The 20,653-nt window shown below is 53.5% G+C and overlaps 1 protein-coding gene across 2 annotated transcripts; it reads left to right on the top strand.

The window, feature by feature from the left end:
• The first annotated feature begins 291 nt into the window (after positions 1-291).
• Positions 292-18,943, top strand: MTCH1 (mitochondrial carrier 1). 2 transcript variants are annotated; one of them, XM_065885633.1, is made up of 12 exons: positions 292-655; positions 4,808-4,892; positions 7,976-8,082; positions 8,490-8,567; positions 8,935-8,992; positions 9,319-9,370; positions 10,871-10,930; positions 13,449-13,593; positions 15,668-15,715; positions 15,886-15,953; positions 16,231-16,306; positions 18,124-18,943. In XM_065885633.1, exons 1-12 carry the CDS (start codon positions 335-337, stop codon positions 18,193-18,195), a joined length of 1,170 nt encoding a protein of 389 aa, XP_065741705.1. In that variant the 5' UTR covers positions 292-334; the 3' UTR covers positions 18,196-18,943. The 2 variants fall into 2 exon arrangements, with proteins under 2 accessions (XP_065741705.1, XP_065741706.1); XM_065885634.1 differs by having other exon boundaries at positions 305-655; positions 13,449-13,542.
• Positions 18,944-20,653: the final 1,710 nt, after the last annotated feature.

Raw genomic sequence — 20,653 nt, 5'->3', positions numbered from 1 at the left:
ATATTGGGGGCATCTGGCTTCCAGAACCTACGAGCCCCGCCCCTGCCGCTCTCCGGGGATCCCGGGGGAGCGCCCGGGCCTGCGGCTGCCTTCACAGTCTCCGAACCCACGGCCCGGTCGCCCGCGACCACTGACCCCCGGCTCACACCCCAGCGCTGAGCCAGGACCCGACCCCGCCCGGGCACCGCATCCGTCGCTTACCGACCGCCTCGCCTACACTCCTGCACTCCCCCGCGGCCGCGAGTGGTGCGGCCCGGCCCCGCCCCCTGACGCCAGCGAGGGGCAGGCGCCCGGCCCGTCACGTGACGGGGGAGTGACCTCGCCGCCCCTTGCCATGGGGGCTTCCGACCCGGAAGTGGCGCCCTGGGCTCGCGGCGGTGCCGCGGGGATGGCGGGAGCCGGAGCAGGAGCTGGAGCTCGCGGCGGAGCGGCGGCGGGGGTCGAGGCCCGGGCTCGCGATCCGCCGCCTGCACACCGCGCACATCCACGCCACCCTCGGCCTGCGGCGCAACCCTCGGCCCGCAGGATGGACGGCGCATCCGGGGGCCTGGGCTCCGGGGACAACGCCCCGACCACCGAGGCTCTTTTCGTGGCGCTGGGCGCCGGAGTGACGGCGCTCAGTCACCCGTTGCTCTACGTGAAGCTGCTCATCCAGGTGTGGGACCGGGGGCGCCATAGGGAGGTGGGGGCTGATAAGACGGTGACAGGCCAGGATCTGAAGGAGGATGGGGGTGGGGGAGTCGATGGCGACGGATTTGAGGAGAGGGGCGGGGACGGCGGGTTGGTGCGCAGAAGGAGCGGGAGAGGAAGAAAACGGTGAGGGATTTGGGGATGCAGGGGGCATGGGTTTGGGGATGCAGGAGAAGGGGGCAGAGGGGTCAGCGACAGATTTGGGAGAGGGTGGAAGGAACAAGGGATTTGGGGGTGCAGGGAAGGGTGCGATGGAACGGAGAGGTAGGTTTGGGAGACGAAAGAATGGAGGCGATGGACTTGGACTAGGAGGGAAGTGGCAGCATTTTGGGGTGAAAGAAAAAACAACAGAATTGGGGGAGGGGTGGGAAGTTTGGGCGATTGGGTGGGTGGGAAGATTGGGGGCCAAGGCAGAATATTCAGAAGATAAGCACGTATTTAGGGTGAAGGGGAGCAAGAGCTTTGGGTTTGATAGAGATGGATTTAAAGCGGTTTGGGGTGGGGGGAACAAAGGACTGGGGGTCATGGCCAAAATTTTAGGAAAGAAAAAGGGGCATCAGACTCCGGGGAGGAGGGGACCGGGGCACTGGATTTAACGGTGACGGAATTTGGTGAGAGAGGCGGAGGCGAATCGGTTTACAGGAGATGGGGGCTCTGGATTTGATGGCGACGACAGATTTGATGGGAGGAGGGGACAGGATGACGTGCTTTGGGGGAGGGGAACAGACAGGGCGACGCGGTGGGGGAGGGGTAGTGGTGATTTGTCTGGAATGGGGAGCCAGGAGGCTTTTAGGGGGAAAGGGATGACGCATTTGGAGGAGAACATTGAATTCACGGTTGGGGGTAGGAGCTGTATGGGGGGATGGGCTGAGGGGTATGGGCGTAGTGGAATTGGGCAGAAGGACCAGTTGGAACACAGGGTAGCAGGATGTATAGGGGCTGGCAGAAAATGAGGCCAAGGTAGGAAGTCTCTGGAATCGAGGCATGCAGGGCCATTTGGCATATTTGGTGGGACCAGCAGTGCCTTACAGATGAATTGGGCTGCTTGAGAAAGGGAGAGATGGAACTGGAAGGGGGCGCCCGAGCTGAGGTGGAGGGAGTGCATTTGGCAGAATTAGGTGGGCATGACTGAGATGAGCACAATGTAGATGTGGATGGTTTGGGCTTGGACTAATATCTGAAGATTTAGCCTAGAATTTTCAGTTAAGTTGCGGGGGTGGGGGGCATGTTTGAGATGGAGACCTAACCAAAACGAGATTTGATTTGAGTTGAGGCAAATGGGTATCAGATTTACTGTCCTGATAATGGACTGAGAATGGGAGATACAGTTGGAATGAGAGGGACTTGAGAATAGGAGTAATTGAAATCTGAGGAATGGGGGCAGTGGATTTTGGAGTGTGACAAGGAACGTGACAAAGAACCAGGAGATTGGGCAGGGACATTACGGTGCCTGACTAGAATCTAATTGTGACTGAGATTTGGAAATGGCTGATGGGGGAAGGTCGAGACTGGCGTTTGGTTGTGATTTGGGAGTGAGGGCTCCTTTACTTATAAAAATTCAGGTTGTATTTGCAGCAATAGAGATTCCAGCTTTGGGAGAGAAATTGAGGCTTTGGAACTGGTGGTACTTGAGATGAGAAGCAAGGATGATGGAGTGAGATTGGGTGAGGGCTGGGACTTTAGGGTGGCTGATAGGAGTGTCTGTGGAATGGAGGATGTTGGAGTACAAGGAATGGGGGGGGTGCTCCTTGTGAAGTGGCTCCATCATTTGGACCTTGGTAGGTTTGGTTTACAGGAGATGAAAATTGAAATAAGGGTCACTTGGAAAGGCAGTTGAGGAATGAGAGAGAATGGAGAATGAAGGAGGATAGGGAATTGGGGAATGAGGAAGTCCAGAGGGTGAGAAGAACTGTATGGGGGGTGGATACTGATGGGTGAGCCCAGTTGGGGTGACAGGTGGTCTACCCGATGTGAACGCAGCTGGTGCTGAGTGTAACATATTTGAGGGTGAAGTCTTTTTTTTTTAATTAATTAATTTTTCTTTGGCTGTGTTGGGTCTTCATCGCTGCACGCGGGCTTTCTCTAGTTGTGGTGAGCGGGGGCTATTCTTCGTTGCTGTGCGCGGGCTTCTCACTGCGGTGGCTTCTCTTGCTGCGGAGCGCGGGCTCAGTAGTTGTGGCGCATGGGCTTGGTTGCTCCACAGCATGTGGGATCTTCCTGGACCAGGGATTGAACCTGTGTCCCCTGCATTGGCAGGCGGATTCTTAACCACTGTGCCACCAGGGAAGTCCTTGATGGTGAAATGTTAATGTGTATAGCTTGGGAATCAGAGGTAACATCTTGCAAAAAGGAAGATCTCAGTTTGGGGGTGCATGGCAGGATTGGATTGGCAGGTCTGGGGGCTGTCCCGATTAAGTGAGTAAGAATGCAGTGCCTGAGATCAGGGCTCATGGATGTTAGAGATTTGAGGGACTGGCTCTGCTGGTATATGGTATAGAACCACAGCTTTGGCTGTGGTTAGGACTGGGTTAACAGATTTGGGGATGAAATTGGGTGAGTAGACTTGGGAACAAATAATTAGAACTTGAGAGTGAAGGGAATAGGAGTGAGATAGGGTCAGCGTGCCTTTGATAACGCAGGTGGAAGTTAAGTAAATAGACTCAACAGATTTGGGAGCCATGGGGATACAGGATGAAGGGAACAAGCAGGTTTAAGGGTGAAATTGGAATCGATGGGCCTCCCCAGTTGTTGTGACTGGAATGGATAAGGCAGCAAAAGAACATTGGCTCAGACTTGGAGTTGAGGGTGTAAATGGAATGCTGTCTGTATGAGAGAACAAAATCAAAGCAAAACTAACCTCAGAACCTTCGAGCTTTTAACCCAGAAGGGGAAAGGTCTGGAAGGGGAGGGCTAACTGCTTGGTTCACCTGGCCATCCCTTTCCTTCAACTCCCCTGGGCTAGATGTTTTTCTTTTAAGAAGTTCTCTATCGTGGAGGGAGTTTCTTAATTTATGATCAGTAATCTGTCATGTAGCTCAGAATCCCATCCATAAGGGACAGCCTGAACTTCAAAACACTTGACTAAGGTGAGGAAGAAAGGAAATTGAACCCAGAAAACGCTGGAAGCATACCTAGTTCTATTGAAGGCAGAGCTTCCCAACCCTGCTGTTTCTATCCTCTTCCACATCCAAGAGGAGCTCCTCTGGTCCATGGATTTGTCTGGCCTGCTCTGAGGGACAGGGCTACGGCCCTGGTCCCCTGCCAGGGAAGGGCCTTCTCACACCCCACTAAGGCGCTGGTCTCCTGGACACCTTGGCCCTTGCCTGGCAGCAGAGAATCTTCTCATTAATCGGCAGCATAACAAATGGCCTCACCCCTCAGGAGAAACCTCTCCTCCTCACAGAGGCTTGGGTGGCTTGGTCCTTCACCCACCCATGAGTTTAACACATACCTTAATTATAACCAGCATCTATACAGCAAGAACTATGATAACCCTGCAGAAATGAGGGGGTCATTCTGTCACAGGGATATGGGGTGATCAAGATGAGATCACAGTTGAGGAATTGTTTGAGGAGCAGCTGGGATTCGAGGTGGCTGGGAGTGAGAGGGACAGATTTGTCGACATCTGCAGTGGGTACAGTAAGAAATTTGAGTGTGGGGTGAATGAGCTATCTGAAGTTTGGGGCTGAGATTTGGGTGTGATGTGTTTTGGTGTTGCCACATTTGAGACTGAGACTGGACTGATGTTTTAACCTGGCGATGAGAATTAACAGTTTTTTCTGAGGTGAGCATGGGGTTTGAAGTACATAAACATGGGGGGGTGGTTCTGCACTGGAAATGTCTGGAATTGGAAGGTAAGAATGTTGAGGGATGGGGTGACTTGGATTATGGTAAGGGTGGTATCTGGGACTGGACATTTCTGTGCATTGGGAGATTACACGATGTTGATAGTAATAGACACTGATGAAATTTTGGGTATGTTTTGATGGGGAAAACATCAACAGAAATAGCATTAGACTCCGTGGGAGAAGAGTTAGAGGCCTGGGAAAGGTGAGAAGTAGTAAGACTGAATCAACAGTAGAATCTGACTTTCCCTTTGTATTTGTTGATTCTGAAGGTAGGTCATGAGCCGATGCCCCCCACCATTGGGACCAATGTGCTGGGGAGGAAGGTCCTCTACCTGCCGAGCTTCTTCACCTACGGTGAGTGTGCTTCCCAGGCAGGAAAGCCCACACCGAGAGAGACAAAAAAGAAACGTCAAACAGGGAACAGGCCCAGGTGGCCCTGGGGAGCACACCGGGCAGCATGGGGCACCCAGAGTCAGAGCTGGCGTGGAAGAGGGGTCAGAGGCAGCAGGATGTCAGCATGGGAGCAGGTGACCAACACAGCTTTGGTCCAGCTCCTCTGTGTGAGCTGCCAGCTGTCAGCCCAGGCAGCAGGATAGGGAGACAGATCCAGGCTGTGCCTGGAAGCAGGGGTAGGGGGCGGATTTCCGTTTTTTTTTTTTGTTTTGCCTTCTGAGCAGTCTGGCTGCCCTTTTAGCAGTTCTTTTTCTTTTCCTGCTCCTCCAGCAGGAGGCCCATTGGGGCCTCCTGGGTTCTTTTCCTTTGTCCTGTTCCCCTGCATTCCTCAGGCAGTGGTGCCTACTCACTCAGGCATCTCCATCCCCTGGGTGTAGAGCAGTACATGGTGGGTCTTGGCTTCACCCCTGGTGTGCCCTCTTGAGCTGCTCGAGCTCAGGAAGGCTGCTAACTGCTCTGGCCCCATACTCCTTACAGATTCTTCATGCCCAGGCCCTCCATACAAGCACCCGCCCCCTCCGCCCCCTGCAGCCTTGCCTGCCAGAGGGTCTCTCCATCAGGAAGCCCACCACGGTGGAGCTTCCCTGATGCCAGCAAAGCCCACCAGCTGCCTGTGCTGCTCATTCCCTGACCCCCAGCTGGCCAAGGCTGTTTCAGATCCACCATCCCTGTCCCTCTCCCAGTCCCCACCCTTCCCAGACTTCTTTATTTTTTTTATTTTTAATTTTTTTGGTCACACCACATGGCTTGCAGGATCTCAGTTCCCCGACAAGGGATTGAACCCGGGTCACGTCAGTGAAAGCCTGGAATCCTAACCACTAGCCACCAGGGAACTCCCCAGACTTCTTTAACTGTGCCTTTGCTCTCTGTTCACAGCCAGGCTGACCCTCTCATGCTCCCTCCACCTCTGCTCATCTTATCTGTTTAGTCAGTCTAGCATCTTCTGTGAAAATCTTTCTTTCTGCCAAATAACTTGGGGCCTCGCCTCCTGTCACCTTTTTTTCACTTCACACCCTGCTGGCAGAATCTGATGTCATGTTTCTCTTCTAGTTTTGCCACCTCATTGTTGAGTACAGTATAGAGCCAGGTGGAACATGTCATTTTGCGAGGAAATCTGTTCGTATGTGTTTCACTTAAAAGTTGTCAGCGTGGGGAAGGAGGACGTCACAGAATCAGGGAGGCACCCGCCACTGTAGTGCAATGGAGCCGGTATGCAGAGCGACGCTGGATTTGCGGGATTGCGGGAGGCCGGGATGGCAGGCTGCCAACCCCTACGTGTGATTCCTCCGTACACCACTATGCAGATTCTAGCCATAGAGAGGTTAGAACCCAGATCATCTCTGTTCATGTCACACAGTCATTCCCGAAAGGACTCAGGGCAGAGGGGTCTTGACAATCACCTTACTGCCTCTTGCAAAGATGAGCAGAGTTCTGAGGTGCTCCCCCCGCCCCCCACCATTTATATAAATGTTGTTCCAGTGCAGATGGTGTAAGCAGACTCCTGGTGTTGGGGAGGGGCTCAGCTGTCTGGCTGTCTAGCGACTGTCTGGACGGGGTCTCCTACTCCCCCTCAGCTATGAAAAGCACCACAGCTGCCATGACATTCTTTGGTGTTCTCCCAGAAAGAACTTCCTGGAGAGTTTTCAGGGACTATAGAGAAACCATGGAATGATGGAGCCCCTTGCTGGCCTCTGTAGACGTTTCTGCATACCTTTGTTCTCACTTGTTCGTAATTCAGCTCTGAGATGGGGAGAAATAGGGGTCCTTACTCCCTTTTTTTCTGGCTAGGAAATTGGATGGAAAGAGGTTAAGTGTCCTGCTGGAGACCACACTCAGGCTTTATCCCGCCAGCTCTCCCTTCTGCTGACTGGCGCTCCCCTCCCCCAAAATAAACCTTCTTTCTGCCTGTTCACTCCGTGAAGCAGGGCGTCCTGGCCACGTCGCCCAGCGTCCTCTCTCCTCCTACTCCTCTCTTTCCAGCACCACCCCAATCTCAGGAAGCCAAACATGCAGGTACCAGGTGCTCTCGGGACCAGGGGAAGCCCATACAGCTGCCACATGGAATTGCTGTTGGCAGACATGTGGCAGAGGAGAGAACGGCACCCTCCCTTGCTGGTTCCCGCCACTGTGCGGTGCTGGAGAGCTAAAGTCTTGGCTCAAGGGGAGCACATTGTCTGAGGGAATGTTCTGCCAGCTTCCAGGTATGCAGGTTTATAAAAATACGTCTCCTTTTTGAACATCATTTAAAAGTTGATATTGAATAAAACAGCAAAACATTAAGAAAGTATCCTTTTAAAGACCCAAACAAAAAAACACTGACTCAAACAGGGTCAGAGTCCAGCTTCCCTGACCACTTAAGTTTTTTTCTATAGAATAGTTCATTGGTGCCTCTGTTTTAGTTACTTCTCCACTGGCTTTCCCCCCTGTAATTAATAAATGCCAGTAGGTGCCAGGTGGGATCCTGCATGCAGCACAGTGACAAGGTGGGGATGGCCCTCTCCGTGGCATGCTCAAAGGACACTCTAGAGCCTTTCCCCTGGGAGCCCTTCCTTTTCCTTTTTCCCTACCTTAGGTTGCAAACTTCATCATCGCTTGTGGTTGCCTTTTTCCATTTTTTCTTTTCCCAGAGAAAAACATTTTTTATAAGCAACAGAATTGGTTCCTAGATTGCAGCACTTAAGTTGCTGAGTTGAGAAACTGTAGCTAAGTTTGCCAAGTAGATTTTCCAAACTACAAAAAGAAAAACGTATGAACTTGTTTGTCAGAAAAATATGTTTTGAAGGTTTTACAAAAAGAAATGGGCTAGAAAAGGTGTTTGGGAGTGGGGCCCGATTGCTTCCGGGGTCCTGGACGGTGCTCCCTTCCGTGACTGAAGTCAGCAGGTACTGAAGAAGGACAAGCTGCATCTGGTCTGGGTGTGAATGTGACCCAGGAGTGGGTGCGTCTGGGCTGAATGTGACGCTGCCACCTCTGCTTTCTTGTAGCCAAGTACATTGTGCAAGTGGATGGGAAGATAGGGCTATTCCGAGGCCTGAGCCCCCGGCTGATGTCCAACGCCCTCTCCACCGTGACCCGGGGCAGCATGAAGAAGGTGAGCCCGGGCTGAAGCCAGGACCGGTTGCCCGAGGTTCCCCTGAGCCCCCTGCCACCCCTGGAGGCAGCCATGTGCACGGTCCTGCTTCTCGGTTCCCAGACTGGTCAGGGCTCCACCCTAGTACCAAAGCCAGACTCCAAGCCCTGGTGGTCCAACGCCGAGTCTCCTCAATTGGAAAGGCCCCTGCCTCACCATCTGCCTGCTTTCTTACAAATGTGACACTAGGCAGGGACTTTCTCCCCCCTAGCTCCAGCCCCAGGGGGTTACCCAAGGTGGGCCCAGCTAATGGACATGGCCAAGAAAATAGTAGGAGCTGTTTCCTGCCCTCTCCATCCCTTCAAAGTTACATCGAAGAGGCGCACCTGTATTTTGCTTTTGATCTACCTTTGTTCTTTGCATCTCAGGTTTTCCCTCCAGATGAGATTGAGCAGGTTGCCAACAAAGATGACATGAAGACTTCTCTGAAGAAAGTGGTGAAGGAGGTGGGTGCCTGGAATTGGAGAGGAGAGCCTGATTATCTCTCACTGCCCAGTTGGGCAGATCACTGAAGAGTCACAGTTGGGGCCTGCTGTGTGCACAGTGGAGTGGGATGTGGAAGGAGCCCCAGCAGGGCCACTGCAGGGAATCACAGAAAGCCTCTCAGCCGCCACGGGACCTGGCCTGGGACCTGGCAGCAGTCCTGGGTAGAGGGAATTTTGTGTGGGTGACAAGGGGGGCCATCTGAGGTAGACCGACCCCACATGGGTGCTGCAGGATCCCAGTTTTTCCCATGTAGGTGCTTATAGCTCCCAGTGAGCACCACTTCCAGAGACAGGCCAGACCAAGTCCCCGCCCTCTGCTCTCTTGCAGACCTCCTATGAGATGATGATGCAGTGCGTGTCCCGCATGCTGGCCCACCCCCTGCATGGTGAGCCGCCCCATTGGAGACTGCATCTCAGCTGTGGGGTGACCCCTCATGGGCTGTAGACGGGCAGCGGTAGAATTACTGGGAAGTAGTATCACTGGAATTGGCTGGGAGTTCAGTCCAAAGGGAGCTGGGGCTCTTCCCAGCCAGAAGAAATGGGATGCCGTGGTCATGGGGTGTGATGGGGAATCCCAGGGGCCCTCCTCCCCTCCCGCGCTCTGACATGGGCCGTGTTGTGCAGTGGCCACTGTGCCGGGCACCCCACCCATAGCTGGGGAGTCTTGGGCTTTGGCCACCATGTCACCTGTTTGTGTTTTCTCTTTCCTCAGTCATCTCAATGCGCTGCATGGTCCAGTTTGTGGGACGGGAGGCCAAGTACAGGTGGGTAATTCTTAGGGTTGGCAGGAGTGGCCCTGTCACTATTCACAGTCTGCCAGGACAGGCCATACTGTGGTCAGCTGCTGCCCCTTTTCTGCCCTATTTCTTGTGTGCCAGCTTCAGAGGAATGGGGTAGTGGCTTCCATAGTCTGGGTCCAGGGGTATTTTCTCCCTCTCTTGTCTGGGGCAGCCCTGGATGAGCCTAGATGCCCTGCAGAGGGGTGAGTGGGATAGGAGTCCAGTTGGATTAGGAGTCCTGGCGGGGTTCCCTCCTAGACCCCCTAGGTTATGCCCTAGCCCTTTTTCCAGCTGTCACAGAAGCCAGCTTAGAGTTTGTTTCATCCTCTCCTAAGCAGCCGTCCACCCCATGGCCTTGGGGCTTGGCTCTTCCATTGTTTACCAAATATTTACCCAGCACCTGCCATGCCTGACACTGAGCTGGATCTGTAGGGGCATAGGTGTGTTGACACAGTCCTTCCCTGTGGCACTTGTGCCCTCCCTGCCCCTCTGAGGCTCAGTGCAGGACAGGAGGTGGGTCCTGGAGGCTCGTGGCAGGAGTACATGCATCTGTTATCCTTCCTCGCTCAGATTCTTATTTCCTGGGTTCAGTTGTTTTCTGCTGCTGTCCTTGGGGCCACTGCCCCAGGAAGCTTGGCTGCCATGGTGCCTCATTTTGAGTTCACTAATGGGAAATTGGCCCATTCCCCCAGTGGGCTTAGAACCCAGTGGGCTGAGCTACTGTCCTGAGAGGAAGGGTAGCGGGGCCTGGCAGGGCTCTGGCTCCCACCGTCTTTCTCCTAGGCTACCCTGGCCCTCTTGGCTTCGCAGAGCCTCTATGCAGAACAGGTCACTTGGCATTGTCACAGGTCACAGAGGTTGCACTTGAGCCTCCTTTGCATTTCACACCTAAGACATCCCAGCCTGTCCTGTGATCTCTAACAGGCTGCTGTGGGCAGGGTGCGCATCCCCGAGTTCCCTGCTGGGGAGGGCCAGATGCCTTTTCCCAAGCTGCGTCTGTGCAGTCTGATCACAGGGCCTCCTGCTGCAGGGCCCTGTTTCTCTGCCCTCTGGGAAGGTGCTTCTCTCCACTCGCCACCTCTCCTCTCTCTGTGGGACATGCAGGCTTCTTTGCCAGAAGGTTGTTCAGCCAGAAGTAAGCACTAGAGCCAGGCAGGAGAAGGTCCTGTCGCTTCTGCAGCAGCCCAGGCGAGAAGGTTCATTCCTACATTCCAGATCCATAGAAAAAAGCAGTAGAGAACTGGGGTTCTGCCCCTGTGGGTGGTTGGGTTTCCCCAGTCTCCATAAACTGCGTAGACGCCCTCTCACTCCCCAACAGAGCTGTAATCATCTACACTTGGGTTCTGCCTGGTGATAGAGAATGCCCCCTCTCCATCCCGGCCAGGACTGGATGGCTCTGAGCAAGGGTGGCAGGCTCTGCTCCACACCAGGGCATGGGCTTCTCCAAGGTGCCCGGGTGACGTTGTATCCCTGTGTTCTCCACAGCGGCGTGTTGAGCTCCATTGGGAAGATTTTCAAAGAAGAGGGGCTGCTGGGATTCTTTGTGTACGTGAGTTTATACACCCCATAACTGGCCACGGAGCATGGCTCTACTAACAGGCACATTCTCAGGCCACAGCTGTTGGCCTCAGACTAACCACAGGGCTCTGTCCCTGCCTGAGCACCTGCTCCTTGGCCCGTAGAGCTCCATGGCCTATGCGAGCTACAGATCATCGGGAACAAAGCTGCCCAGCTCTGTCCACATCGCGGCTTACACAGAAATGGTACTGTTTGTCCAGCACGCTGGGGGTGGGGGTGGCCAAAACCGCACCCCCGACCCCACTGTCCCCGTCCATGTGCTCCAGGGCTGGGGGTGGGCACGAGGCTGGTCTTCAGGTCTTCCATCATCCTTGGTTTCACTGCTGAAAAGTCACTGAAAATCTGTGACATGGGCTGAAGGTCAAGCCCTGGCAGCTCACAGGCTGACTCCAGCTGATGGATCCTGTTTGACATAGCACTTCTGAGAAATTAGTTCTTCATATTCAACATTTAGGATGTTTCACAAAACAATCCCTATTTCTGGCTTCTCTTAAAAAGTCAAGACCTGGCTGTGCTGGGCCTGTGTTTCTGCAGAGCAGATGTCTTCAGGGCATACAATCTCCTGAGGGCCCCGGACCCCCTGCCCTCCTTGGTGTCTCACACCCATCTTACTCCACCTGTAAAGAAAGCTCACACCGAAAAGACTGTAAACTACAAACAGAACCCAAAGTCCAGGCCTGACAAGTATTTTTTGTTTTGCTTTTTTAAGGTCTAGGCAGAGACATACATGCTGTTAAATACACAGTACACTAGACATGGGGCTCTCTGTTAACTCATCTTGTGGTTTCATCATTGGCCAGGTGTTCTGTGTGTAGGCGTGTGTGTGTGTGTGGTTCCCACTAGGAGGTGATTTTGCTCCAGGGGACATCTGTAATGTCTGGAGACATCTTTGATGGTCACAGCTGGGATCTAGTGGGTGGAGACCAGGGATGCAGCTAAACATCCTGCAGTGCAGAGGTCAGCCCCCATGACAAAGAATCATCCAGACCTGAAGGTCAATAGTGTCGAGGTTGATAAACCTTGATTTATACACACACATATTTATATGTATATTCATGTCTATGTGTATGTACACATATGTATGGGTGTGCATATATATGTGTGTGAATAAATATTTGCTTGTGTGACTGGTGCTTCAGACCCTAAAACACTACATATCACCACCTCTGGTGTTTTTCACACATTGTATACATTCTTTTCTGGTGTGTGAGTAGGATTCCCACACAACAGATACCTTACCCATTGGGTTCTTTTTTTTTCTTCACGTGTTTGTAGAACAGGTGATGTACATACTCAGAAAGCACTGAGTGTACCTGTGAAAAGTCAGTCTGAGCACAGGTGGAAGCAACAGGGTTGGAAATTGCATTCATGAAGGTTCACTTTATTTATTTCTCTCATATCATAGATGTGTTATAGGTATTTTGAACTTTCAAATATTTTGAAATAAGATTTTTGAAAGCTCAAATATCATAATTCTGTGTCCTCTCTCCAAGAGATAGCTGTTTTCCTGGAGATCTTTCCACGTCCTTCTATATCTAAACAGGCAAATAAACACATTCAAAAAAAAAAAACCCACAAGGGCTTCCCTGGTGGCGCAGTGGTTCAGAATCCGCCTGCCAATGCAGGGGACACGGGTTCGAGCCCTGCTCCGGGAAGATCCCACATGCCGCAGAGCAACTACACCCGTGCACCACAACTACTGAAGCCCGCGCGCCTAGAGCCCGTGCTCCGCAACAAGAGAAGCCACCGCAACGAGAAGCCCACGCACTGCAACGAAGAGTAGCCCCCCCGCTCGCCGCAACTAGAGAAAAGCTTGCACAAAGCAACAAAGACCCAATGCAGCCAAAAATAAATAAATAAAAAGAAAAAAAAAAACCCAAACCCACAAGTATCACACAGGACCCACTGGTCTCGATCTGGCTTTTTGCCCTCAGCACTGTGTTTTAGGGAAGCTTCACGTTAGTGTGTAGAGATGCGCATTCTAAAGGCCATCACTTTAAAAGTCAGCCCTCCTCGTAAAAGCTTGTATGGAATGTTTTTAGTGGAACATTCCAGGGGTGAATACAGGTGCACTGAGCAAAGTGTTTTGTGAGAGTGGATTGGGTAAAAAGGCCAGGAGAAGATGGCTAACGTGTAGGTACTCTTTCATAATCTGCATTGGAAAATCCCGGATTTTGCACCATTCATATCTTAAGGCCCAGCTTCTGTGGTTTGAACACCGCTTGTGAGACCATTAACTTGTGCTGTCAGATGTAGCATATAACACACATACCACCCCCCACTCCCTGTGGAGAAAGGAGCACTGCTTTCCCGCTGTGGATAGCTGCTGGCCCACGTGGCCCCTGCGGGCTTCCTTCCCGAGGTGGTGCTGGTGGATATGCTGAAGTTTTGAGCTTGGAACATCCTTGTCTGCTTCCTGGGTGTGGAGCCCCCAGGAAATGTTCTCTTCCCTCCCCTGCTCATCTTTGCTCACCTTGTTTTTTAGTGGCTTAATCCCTCACCTCCTGGGAGATGTGGTTTTCTTGTGGGGCTGTAACCTGCTGGCCCACTTCATCAATGCCTACCTGGTGGATGACAGCGTGAGTGACACCCCAGGGGGGCTGGGGAACGACCAGAATCCAGGTTCCCAGGTTGGTTGGAACAAGGACTTGTCCATCTTTCCATGTACTGCTGATGCCCAGGGTCTGGGGCAGACTTGAGGACTCTGGGATTCTGAGTACTGGGCCCCTAGGGCTGGAGAGGGCCTCTGGGGAGGGGTCTGAGGAGAAGACTCTGGTTGTCCCTGGGTCAGCTTTGCCTCCGAGGAGAACGGCCTCGAGAGAGGAGATCGCTAACAAGACGTAGAGGGGTTTATGGAATGCCCGTCCCTGGGCAGCTTTAGGTCAAACAGACCCTAGTTTATCCACGGCTAGTCTGAGGCAGTGACCCAAACCAAACTAGGGATCCCTGGTAAATCAGGATGTAGACCAGCTAATAATAACCCTTGAACTTCCGCTCAGTGTTTTAGGCTTTTTCAAGCCCTTTAGTGAACATTATGACATTTGATCCTGACAGCACCTCAGTTGTGAAAGGAACAGAGCAGGTATAACATCCTGTTTTACAGACAGATGAGACCCAGAGATTGAAGGGCTCTCCCGGGGCCCTTGCCTGCGAATTGACAGGGCTGGGACTAGGTCTTTCCCTGGGCCAGGCTGAGGGTGCTTCAGTCAGCTAGGAAGTGTACCATGCAGGTGCACCCCACTCTTGTTAGCAGTGGTCTACACAGCCTGGTATGCACAGACCTCTCGGCAGATTGGGTCAGGCACGGGGAGGCCTTGGTCCTTCTAAAAGGCACTTGTTGAGGAAAGGTTTCTGGGGATCTGATAGGTCAGCTGGTTCGGCCTGACCCAAGATAAGAGTTGGGGAGCAGTGATAGGCAGGGGTTCCTGGGAGCCAGACATTCTAACAGTAGGAATCACCCACCATCGGAGGCTGGGTGAGGGATTGGGGACCTGTCTGCCGGAATCACTTTGTTGGGGTGGGTGGGGTTCATAGTCTCCGTGTGTCTGTGTCTGGGCCCCAGAATGGCAGTTCAGGGGTGGGGGCGGTCTGGGAAAGAGTCTGTGGTGAGGGGTGCCTCTGAGAGCTCGCAGCTGGGGCAGAGGGAAACTGGCCATTTGAATTGGGTAGGTGAGTCTTACTGGCCTTTCAATGTGAGCAGATAACAGTTGCTCCATAGAGAGCAGCTCCCACCTGCAATTACAGTAGCACAGTGCCCCTTTCTCGAGGGCGTTATGGGTGGGTCAGCTGCTGCCTTCACATACAGAACAAGCCTGGGACAGCTGGGGTTCCTTGAAGGGGAGGGGTGTCCCACAGCTGATTGGTTCCTCCAGTCCAGGTGGGCAGGTGTTTGACCAGGGGCTACTGCACTTACCTCACTGAGAACAGCAGTCGACACTTCACTGAAAGTATTTTTCACGTGCTTTTCTGTGTGTGGCTTAAAGGCTAAGGTGAGGCTGCCACTCAGGCAGGGGTCTGAGCAAATCTCCACCCAGGGTTGCAGGGCATCCATCGGGTGGGATGGCCATGTCACAGGAAGCTGAGGGATAGGTAGTCACCCTTTGTAGTTCGGGGTTGTTTCATGGGCAAAGTTGAATTCAGGAGTTGGGGCCTGAAGGGGGCGAGAGTTTGGTGAGGTCGGGTGGCAGTAAGCCCAGGGTTGCCCTCCACCTTATGCTACAGGACCCAGGATTCTGTGTGCAGTTCAGATGGTTGCCTGACTTTCCATTCAGTAAAAGCACTTACTGTGCGCCGAGCCCTGGGCAGGCACCGATCGAGGCACACAAAGGCCCAGCCCTCGCAGCCTACAGCTCGGATGAGGTTACGTAGGCCACAGCCCATGATCCACCTACCTCGTCTCTTCCACTCACCATCCCTGGCTGGGCCACAGAAGGCCCTCCAGTCCGGATATCCCACTTCTACCTCCCAGATCTTCTCTTGGCTCTGACTGCTAGGCCACAGAAGCTGCTGGCAGGCCCTGAAAGGGAGCACAGCGTGTGCCGCGGGCATGTGAGGAGCTGAGCGCAGAGGGGGTGTGAGGCCAGTGCGGAGGGCGAGGTGAAGGGGCTGCAGACCAGGCAGCGCGGGCGGGGCGGGGGCCTGCGTGTTTGAAGTCTGCATCCCGAGGTACCTGGGGCAAGCCAGTCTCCCTTTTTGTCTTTTCAGTTCAGCCAGGCCCTGGCCATCCGGAGCTACACTAAATTTGTGATGGGGGTAAGTCTGGCCAGCTGCTCTTCCCTCTGAGCTGAGGGCCTGGGCGGGGCTTCGGAGGCCAGCTCTGGAGATGGCTGGAGGCAGGCCCCGGTCTAGGGTGTGCCTGCTCCTGGAGCCCAGGTCGGGGGCTGGTGGTAGGTGGGCTCACTGACCCTCAGGTCTCCCTGCAGATCGCAGTGAGCATGCTGACCTACCCCTTCCTGCTGGTCGGTGATCTCATGGCCGTGAATAACTGCGGGTAGGTGTGTGCCCCTCCGCAGGCACCCTGCCAAGGCTGCTGGGGGGACCTGGCTGAGCCCGTCCAGTGCCCTGCCCCCTCCCACCTGCTCTATGTGTGGGCTTGGCCCACTAGGCCCCTGGCTTCCTCTGGGATTCATTGCACCCCTTTGGGAGGAATCTGTGGTTTGGTATGGGGGTGGTGGCAGCCCCAAGCCATTTCTTCATGAGGGCTCCTTTTCCTTAGCTGAGCTGTCTCCCACTGTTCTCTGGATCTAACATGCTCTCCTTCCCCGCAGGCTGCAGGCCGGGCTACCCCCTTATTCCCCAGTGTTCAAATCCTGGATCCACTGCTGGAAGTACCTGAGTGTGCAGGTAAGCCTGCTCTCCAGGGAGGTTTTTCTCACTTTTCCACATCAGTCAGATGGAAAGGTTTTGTGGACTCTTCATTACATGGAAAGTTAAGGGGTTGTCATGGAATCCGATGTTGTAAGGAGGATAAAGAGAATGTAGACTTTTGGTTTGAGGCATTTAAATTAAATTTTCACTTTATTTTATTGGATTGGCCAAAAAGTTCATTCGGTTTTTTTCCGTAACCTGTAGAAGGGGTTTGAGGTGGTCAGATCTGAATTTACTTAAGAATTACACATCAGACAAGGTCTTCTTTTCTTCAACTCTCAAAGACTCTTAGAACAAGTATGAGGGAGCCCACAGGGTAGGTGGTGAAGCCCAAGAACTTCTTATACCTCAGGTAACCTGGGATGAAAACACACCTGGCATGTTGGAGGCCGGCCCCTCCCTCCACCCACGCAGGATGCCCCAGGTGCCCAGGAGAGCCTGAGGGTGGAGCTGGGCCATGTGGTGAGCTTGGCGAGCTTTGTGGGGAGTCTCTTATTTTTATGAGCTTAACTGTCTGCAGGGTCTTTCTCAGTCCTTTGTGGTTGTGTGAGAAGGGTTGTGTGTAAAGTGACAGGACTGGGGGCAGCCTGGCCTGGGCATGAGAAGTGCCCGGGCTTGGTGTAGATCAGCCAGGCGGCAAGCCAGGGGGGTGTTGGGGCGGGGCAGGGCGAAGGCTCGGGTCACTGGGTGGTTTTCTGAATTAGACAAGCCGAGACTCCAGTTCACAGAGCAACAGCTAGTGCCTAGGCAGCACCTTCTGAGAGGTGAGGTTGCGTCCAGTGGATTGGTCACTGTTAGACTTGGGGAAGGTGGGGTGGGGCTGGGGAATTGGGGCAGAATCCCCTTACTTTGCAGATTTCCTGAGTCTGCCAGTCTTGAAGTCTTTGTGTTCTATGCCCAAGCACCCTCCTGCTGGCTGGAGCTCTGGGTCAAGGATCCAGGTGGCTGGCCCAGGACAGATCCCTGACTTTTCCTGACCTTGGTTGGCTTCAGAGTAAAATGGGGCAGTGGCCTGGGCAGGAGGAGCTAGCACACTGACTGGCCTCAAGGTTGAGAAAGGGACAGATAGGAGGAAAGCAGGGAGGCCAGAGACAGACGCAGGCCTTCCAGCAAATCCAGTTGGTCCTACATGCATCACATCCTCTAATATTGGAGGAGCCCCAGTCCACTTGGGCTCTGAAGCCAGAGGGCAGTGAGTCTCCTCTGGGGGTTACTCAGTAGCCCGGTGAATACCGGACACCCGGGACTTCCCTGATGGCGCAGTGGTTGAGAATCTGCCTGCCAATGCAGGGGACACGGGTTTGAGTCCTGGTCCAGGAAGATCCCACATGCCGCGGAGCAACTAAGCCTGTGTGCCACAACTACTGAGCCCGTGCGCCACAACTACTGAAGCCCGTGCGCCACAACTACTGAAGCCCGTGCGCCTAGAGCCTGTGCTCCGCAACAAGAGGAGCCACCGCAGTGACAAGCCCGCGCACCACAACGAAGAGTAGCCCCCACTCGCTACAACCAGAGAAAAGGCCGTGCGCAGCAACGAAGACACAACACAGCCAAAACTAAATTAAAATATATATATATTGGACACCCTGTGGCATGAAGTAAACTGCTCCCTAGAGCTTCAGCACAGAGCAGATTCTGACCTTGCCCTCAGGAATGCAAACCTAGGCCCTCTATCTCCGACTCTGGGGTCTCTGAGCTACTGGACCCTTCTTTGTCTTTCGCTGGCCTGGCTCTGGGGTGGGATGAGAAGCATGGCCTCCCTTTCACTGACCCTACTGCTCCTTCCAATCCAGGGCCAGCTCTTTCGAGGCTCCAGCCTGCTTTTCCGCCGGGTGTCATCAGGATCGTGCTTTGCCCTGGAGTAACCTGAATCACCTAAAAAAAACCACGCTCTCTCAGCCTGGCCACCGTGGGTGAGGCCTGATCATCTCGGGGCACCTGTAAGACAGCCAACCCAGCAGCACCTAGGTGTGCTCCAGCACAGCCGGGCTTCGGTTCCCATATATGCCGTGTGTCCAGAAGTAGGGGTTGGGTGGGGGTGAGGCTGCGTCCAGTGGATTGGTCACTGTTAGACCTGGGGGAGGTGGGGTGGGGCTGGGAAATTGGGGCAGAATCCCCTTACTTTGCAGATTTCCTGAGTCTGTCTTGTGCAGGGTGCCAAAGAATGGCTTGTGGAGGCCCACGTTGGATGGGCAAAGGCTCATGAAGTCAGGTCCCAACCCCCATTCACACCCCTCGAGTCAGCCCCAGCTCTCATCCTGCAGCTCAGCTGGGAGTGTCACTCTCTTGCTTTGTAAATAAGGTGTGATCCCTTTCACGAGGCCGCTGTCATGCCCAGGCCTTTGCTAGGAGACTGTCTTCGTTTTTCTCAACACTACTTTTCTGATGAGACAGCACCTTCTGAAAGGGAAATCATGTGACTGCTAAGAACGTGTCCTTCTCGTCAGATGTTCATTGGTGTAATGGTGATGCCTTACGTGCAGGATATGGTTACCTGTGCACTTGTGAACACCCAGATGTTAGGCAGATCAGTGTCTTTTCCTATCCAGTTTAAAGTTCCTAATAAGATTTGACCCTTTCTCCCTCAAATAAATTCATTGGTGGTGGTTTGGAGCTTTGTGGGGAGTCTCTTATTTTTAAGGAAAATAAGACAGCTTAACTGTCTGCAGGGTCTTTCTTAGTCCTTTGTGGTTGTGTGAGAAGGGTTGTGTGTAAAGTGACAGGACTGGGGGCAGCCTGGCCTGGGCATGAGAAGTGCCCGGGCTTGGTGTAGATCAGCCAGAAGGCAGGCTGGGGGTGTTGTGGGGGGCAGGGCGAAGGCTCAGGTCATTGGGTGGTTTTCTGAATTAGACAAGCCGAGACTCCAGTTCACAGAGCAACAGCTAGTGCCTAGACCTCTTCCCAGGGAGACAGGAGCTCTAAAGGTCCTCCCAGCTTCAGAAAATGTTCCACCCAAACCCCCAGCTGTCCTCTCAGACTGTTTGCAGATGACATTGTGGGGTTTTACCAAGTCGGTTGGTGTAGCAGTCCCGTGGTTACAGCAGAAGGAGTGGACACAGGCCCAGCTGAAGCACTGAGCTTGGCCTTCTCTGGAAAAGGCAAAGCTCCCTTCATTTGCTTCTGCCCAACATTTGCTTTTGCCTATAAACAGGCAGAACTTACAAATGGAACCTGCTGGCCCCTAGAGACCGTGGGCTTCCAGCTGATGGGGTTTTAATGCCAGTTGAGGGCCAGCTTGGTTCCCCAAATGTTTCTCTGCCCTTGTTGTAGGGGAGATGGCTTCGGAGAGCTGGACTTTGGGACTTTGGTCATACTTCCTCACAGGTATGGGCTGGGTCATGCCCAGGGAAGGCCCTGGGATGCTTTTGCAGAACTGGTTTTCCCCATTGGCCTAGTAACAGTTGCCCCAGTTTACCTTACGTATCCTTGTTCCCCAGGAACACAGGAGCATGCCTGTGCAGGTATCCTGTAAATGTACGTTGGTGGGGGTTACTAAGATCTCACACTCACTTCAGACAGCTGAAGTGGCAGGGAGGGAAAGCACATGGCAAGGTGAGCAGGCCAGGCCTCGCTGGCACCAATTCTGTAGAGGAGGAAGGCCCTTTAGAGGTGTGTCTGCCGCACGGCACATGACCTTTCTCTAGCCCAGTGTGGTTTCCCATGGCACTGACCACTGCCCTGGGGTAACTTTTCTTCCCATTGCTCCACCCTCAAGTCCTGTTTTTGCAGCAATTCCTTCCTGTGGTCCCCCAGATTCAGGAGTCTGAGCTGAGCTGGTCCTGAAGAGCCCCTCCCTCTGACAGCCACCTCCTCCTAGGTGTCTGGAGAAGCCACCAAGGTAAAGAGCCAGCCTGGGTGGGCCTTTCGAGTCACTTTGAGGGGAGGCAGTGCTGTTCCCAGGTAATACCCTGGGATTTCTGAATTTCAGGGTCTTGACTACATTTCCCAGGTTATCTTCCACCCAGAAACAGCAAGAAAATCACCTTTGATGCTCTGTCTCGGTTTTTAGTTGAGCTAAGTACAGGTTTTTATTCCTAACCATTTTCAGTTCAGTATTAAGGTGCGTGTGTCGTGTATGGTAAGTGCTCCCTTTGTCTCCTGAACCTTTCATTCTTTGAGGGCTGAAGCCTCACCTGCTCCCCTCCCCCAACGCCCCCTAGCACCTGGCATGTTTCCTCTCAGTCCTGGAAACTAGAGTGACAGGGTCCTTATCTGAGAAAGGAGATTGGGTTGAATTGGCGGGGGAGGGGTGTGAGGGGTGGAGGGTTTGGGGGGTAGGTGCGGGGAGCTGAGCTGTCAGCAAAAGGAGGGGTGACAGGAGTG

This window comes from Phocoena phocoena, chromosome 10 (genome assembly GCF_963924675.1).
Source record: "Phocoena phocoena chromosome 10, mPhoPho1.1, whole genome shotgun sequence".
Taxonomy (NCBI): domain Eukaryota; kingdom Metazoa; phylum Chordata; class Mammalia; order Artiodactyla; family Phocoenidae; genus Phocoena; species Phocoena phocoena.
The sequence above is the reverse complement of the archived record's forward strand: the minus strand, read 5'-3'. Positions and strand labels throughout refer to the sequence as shown.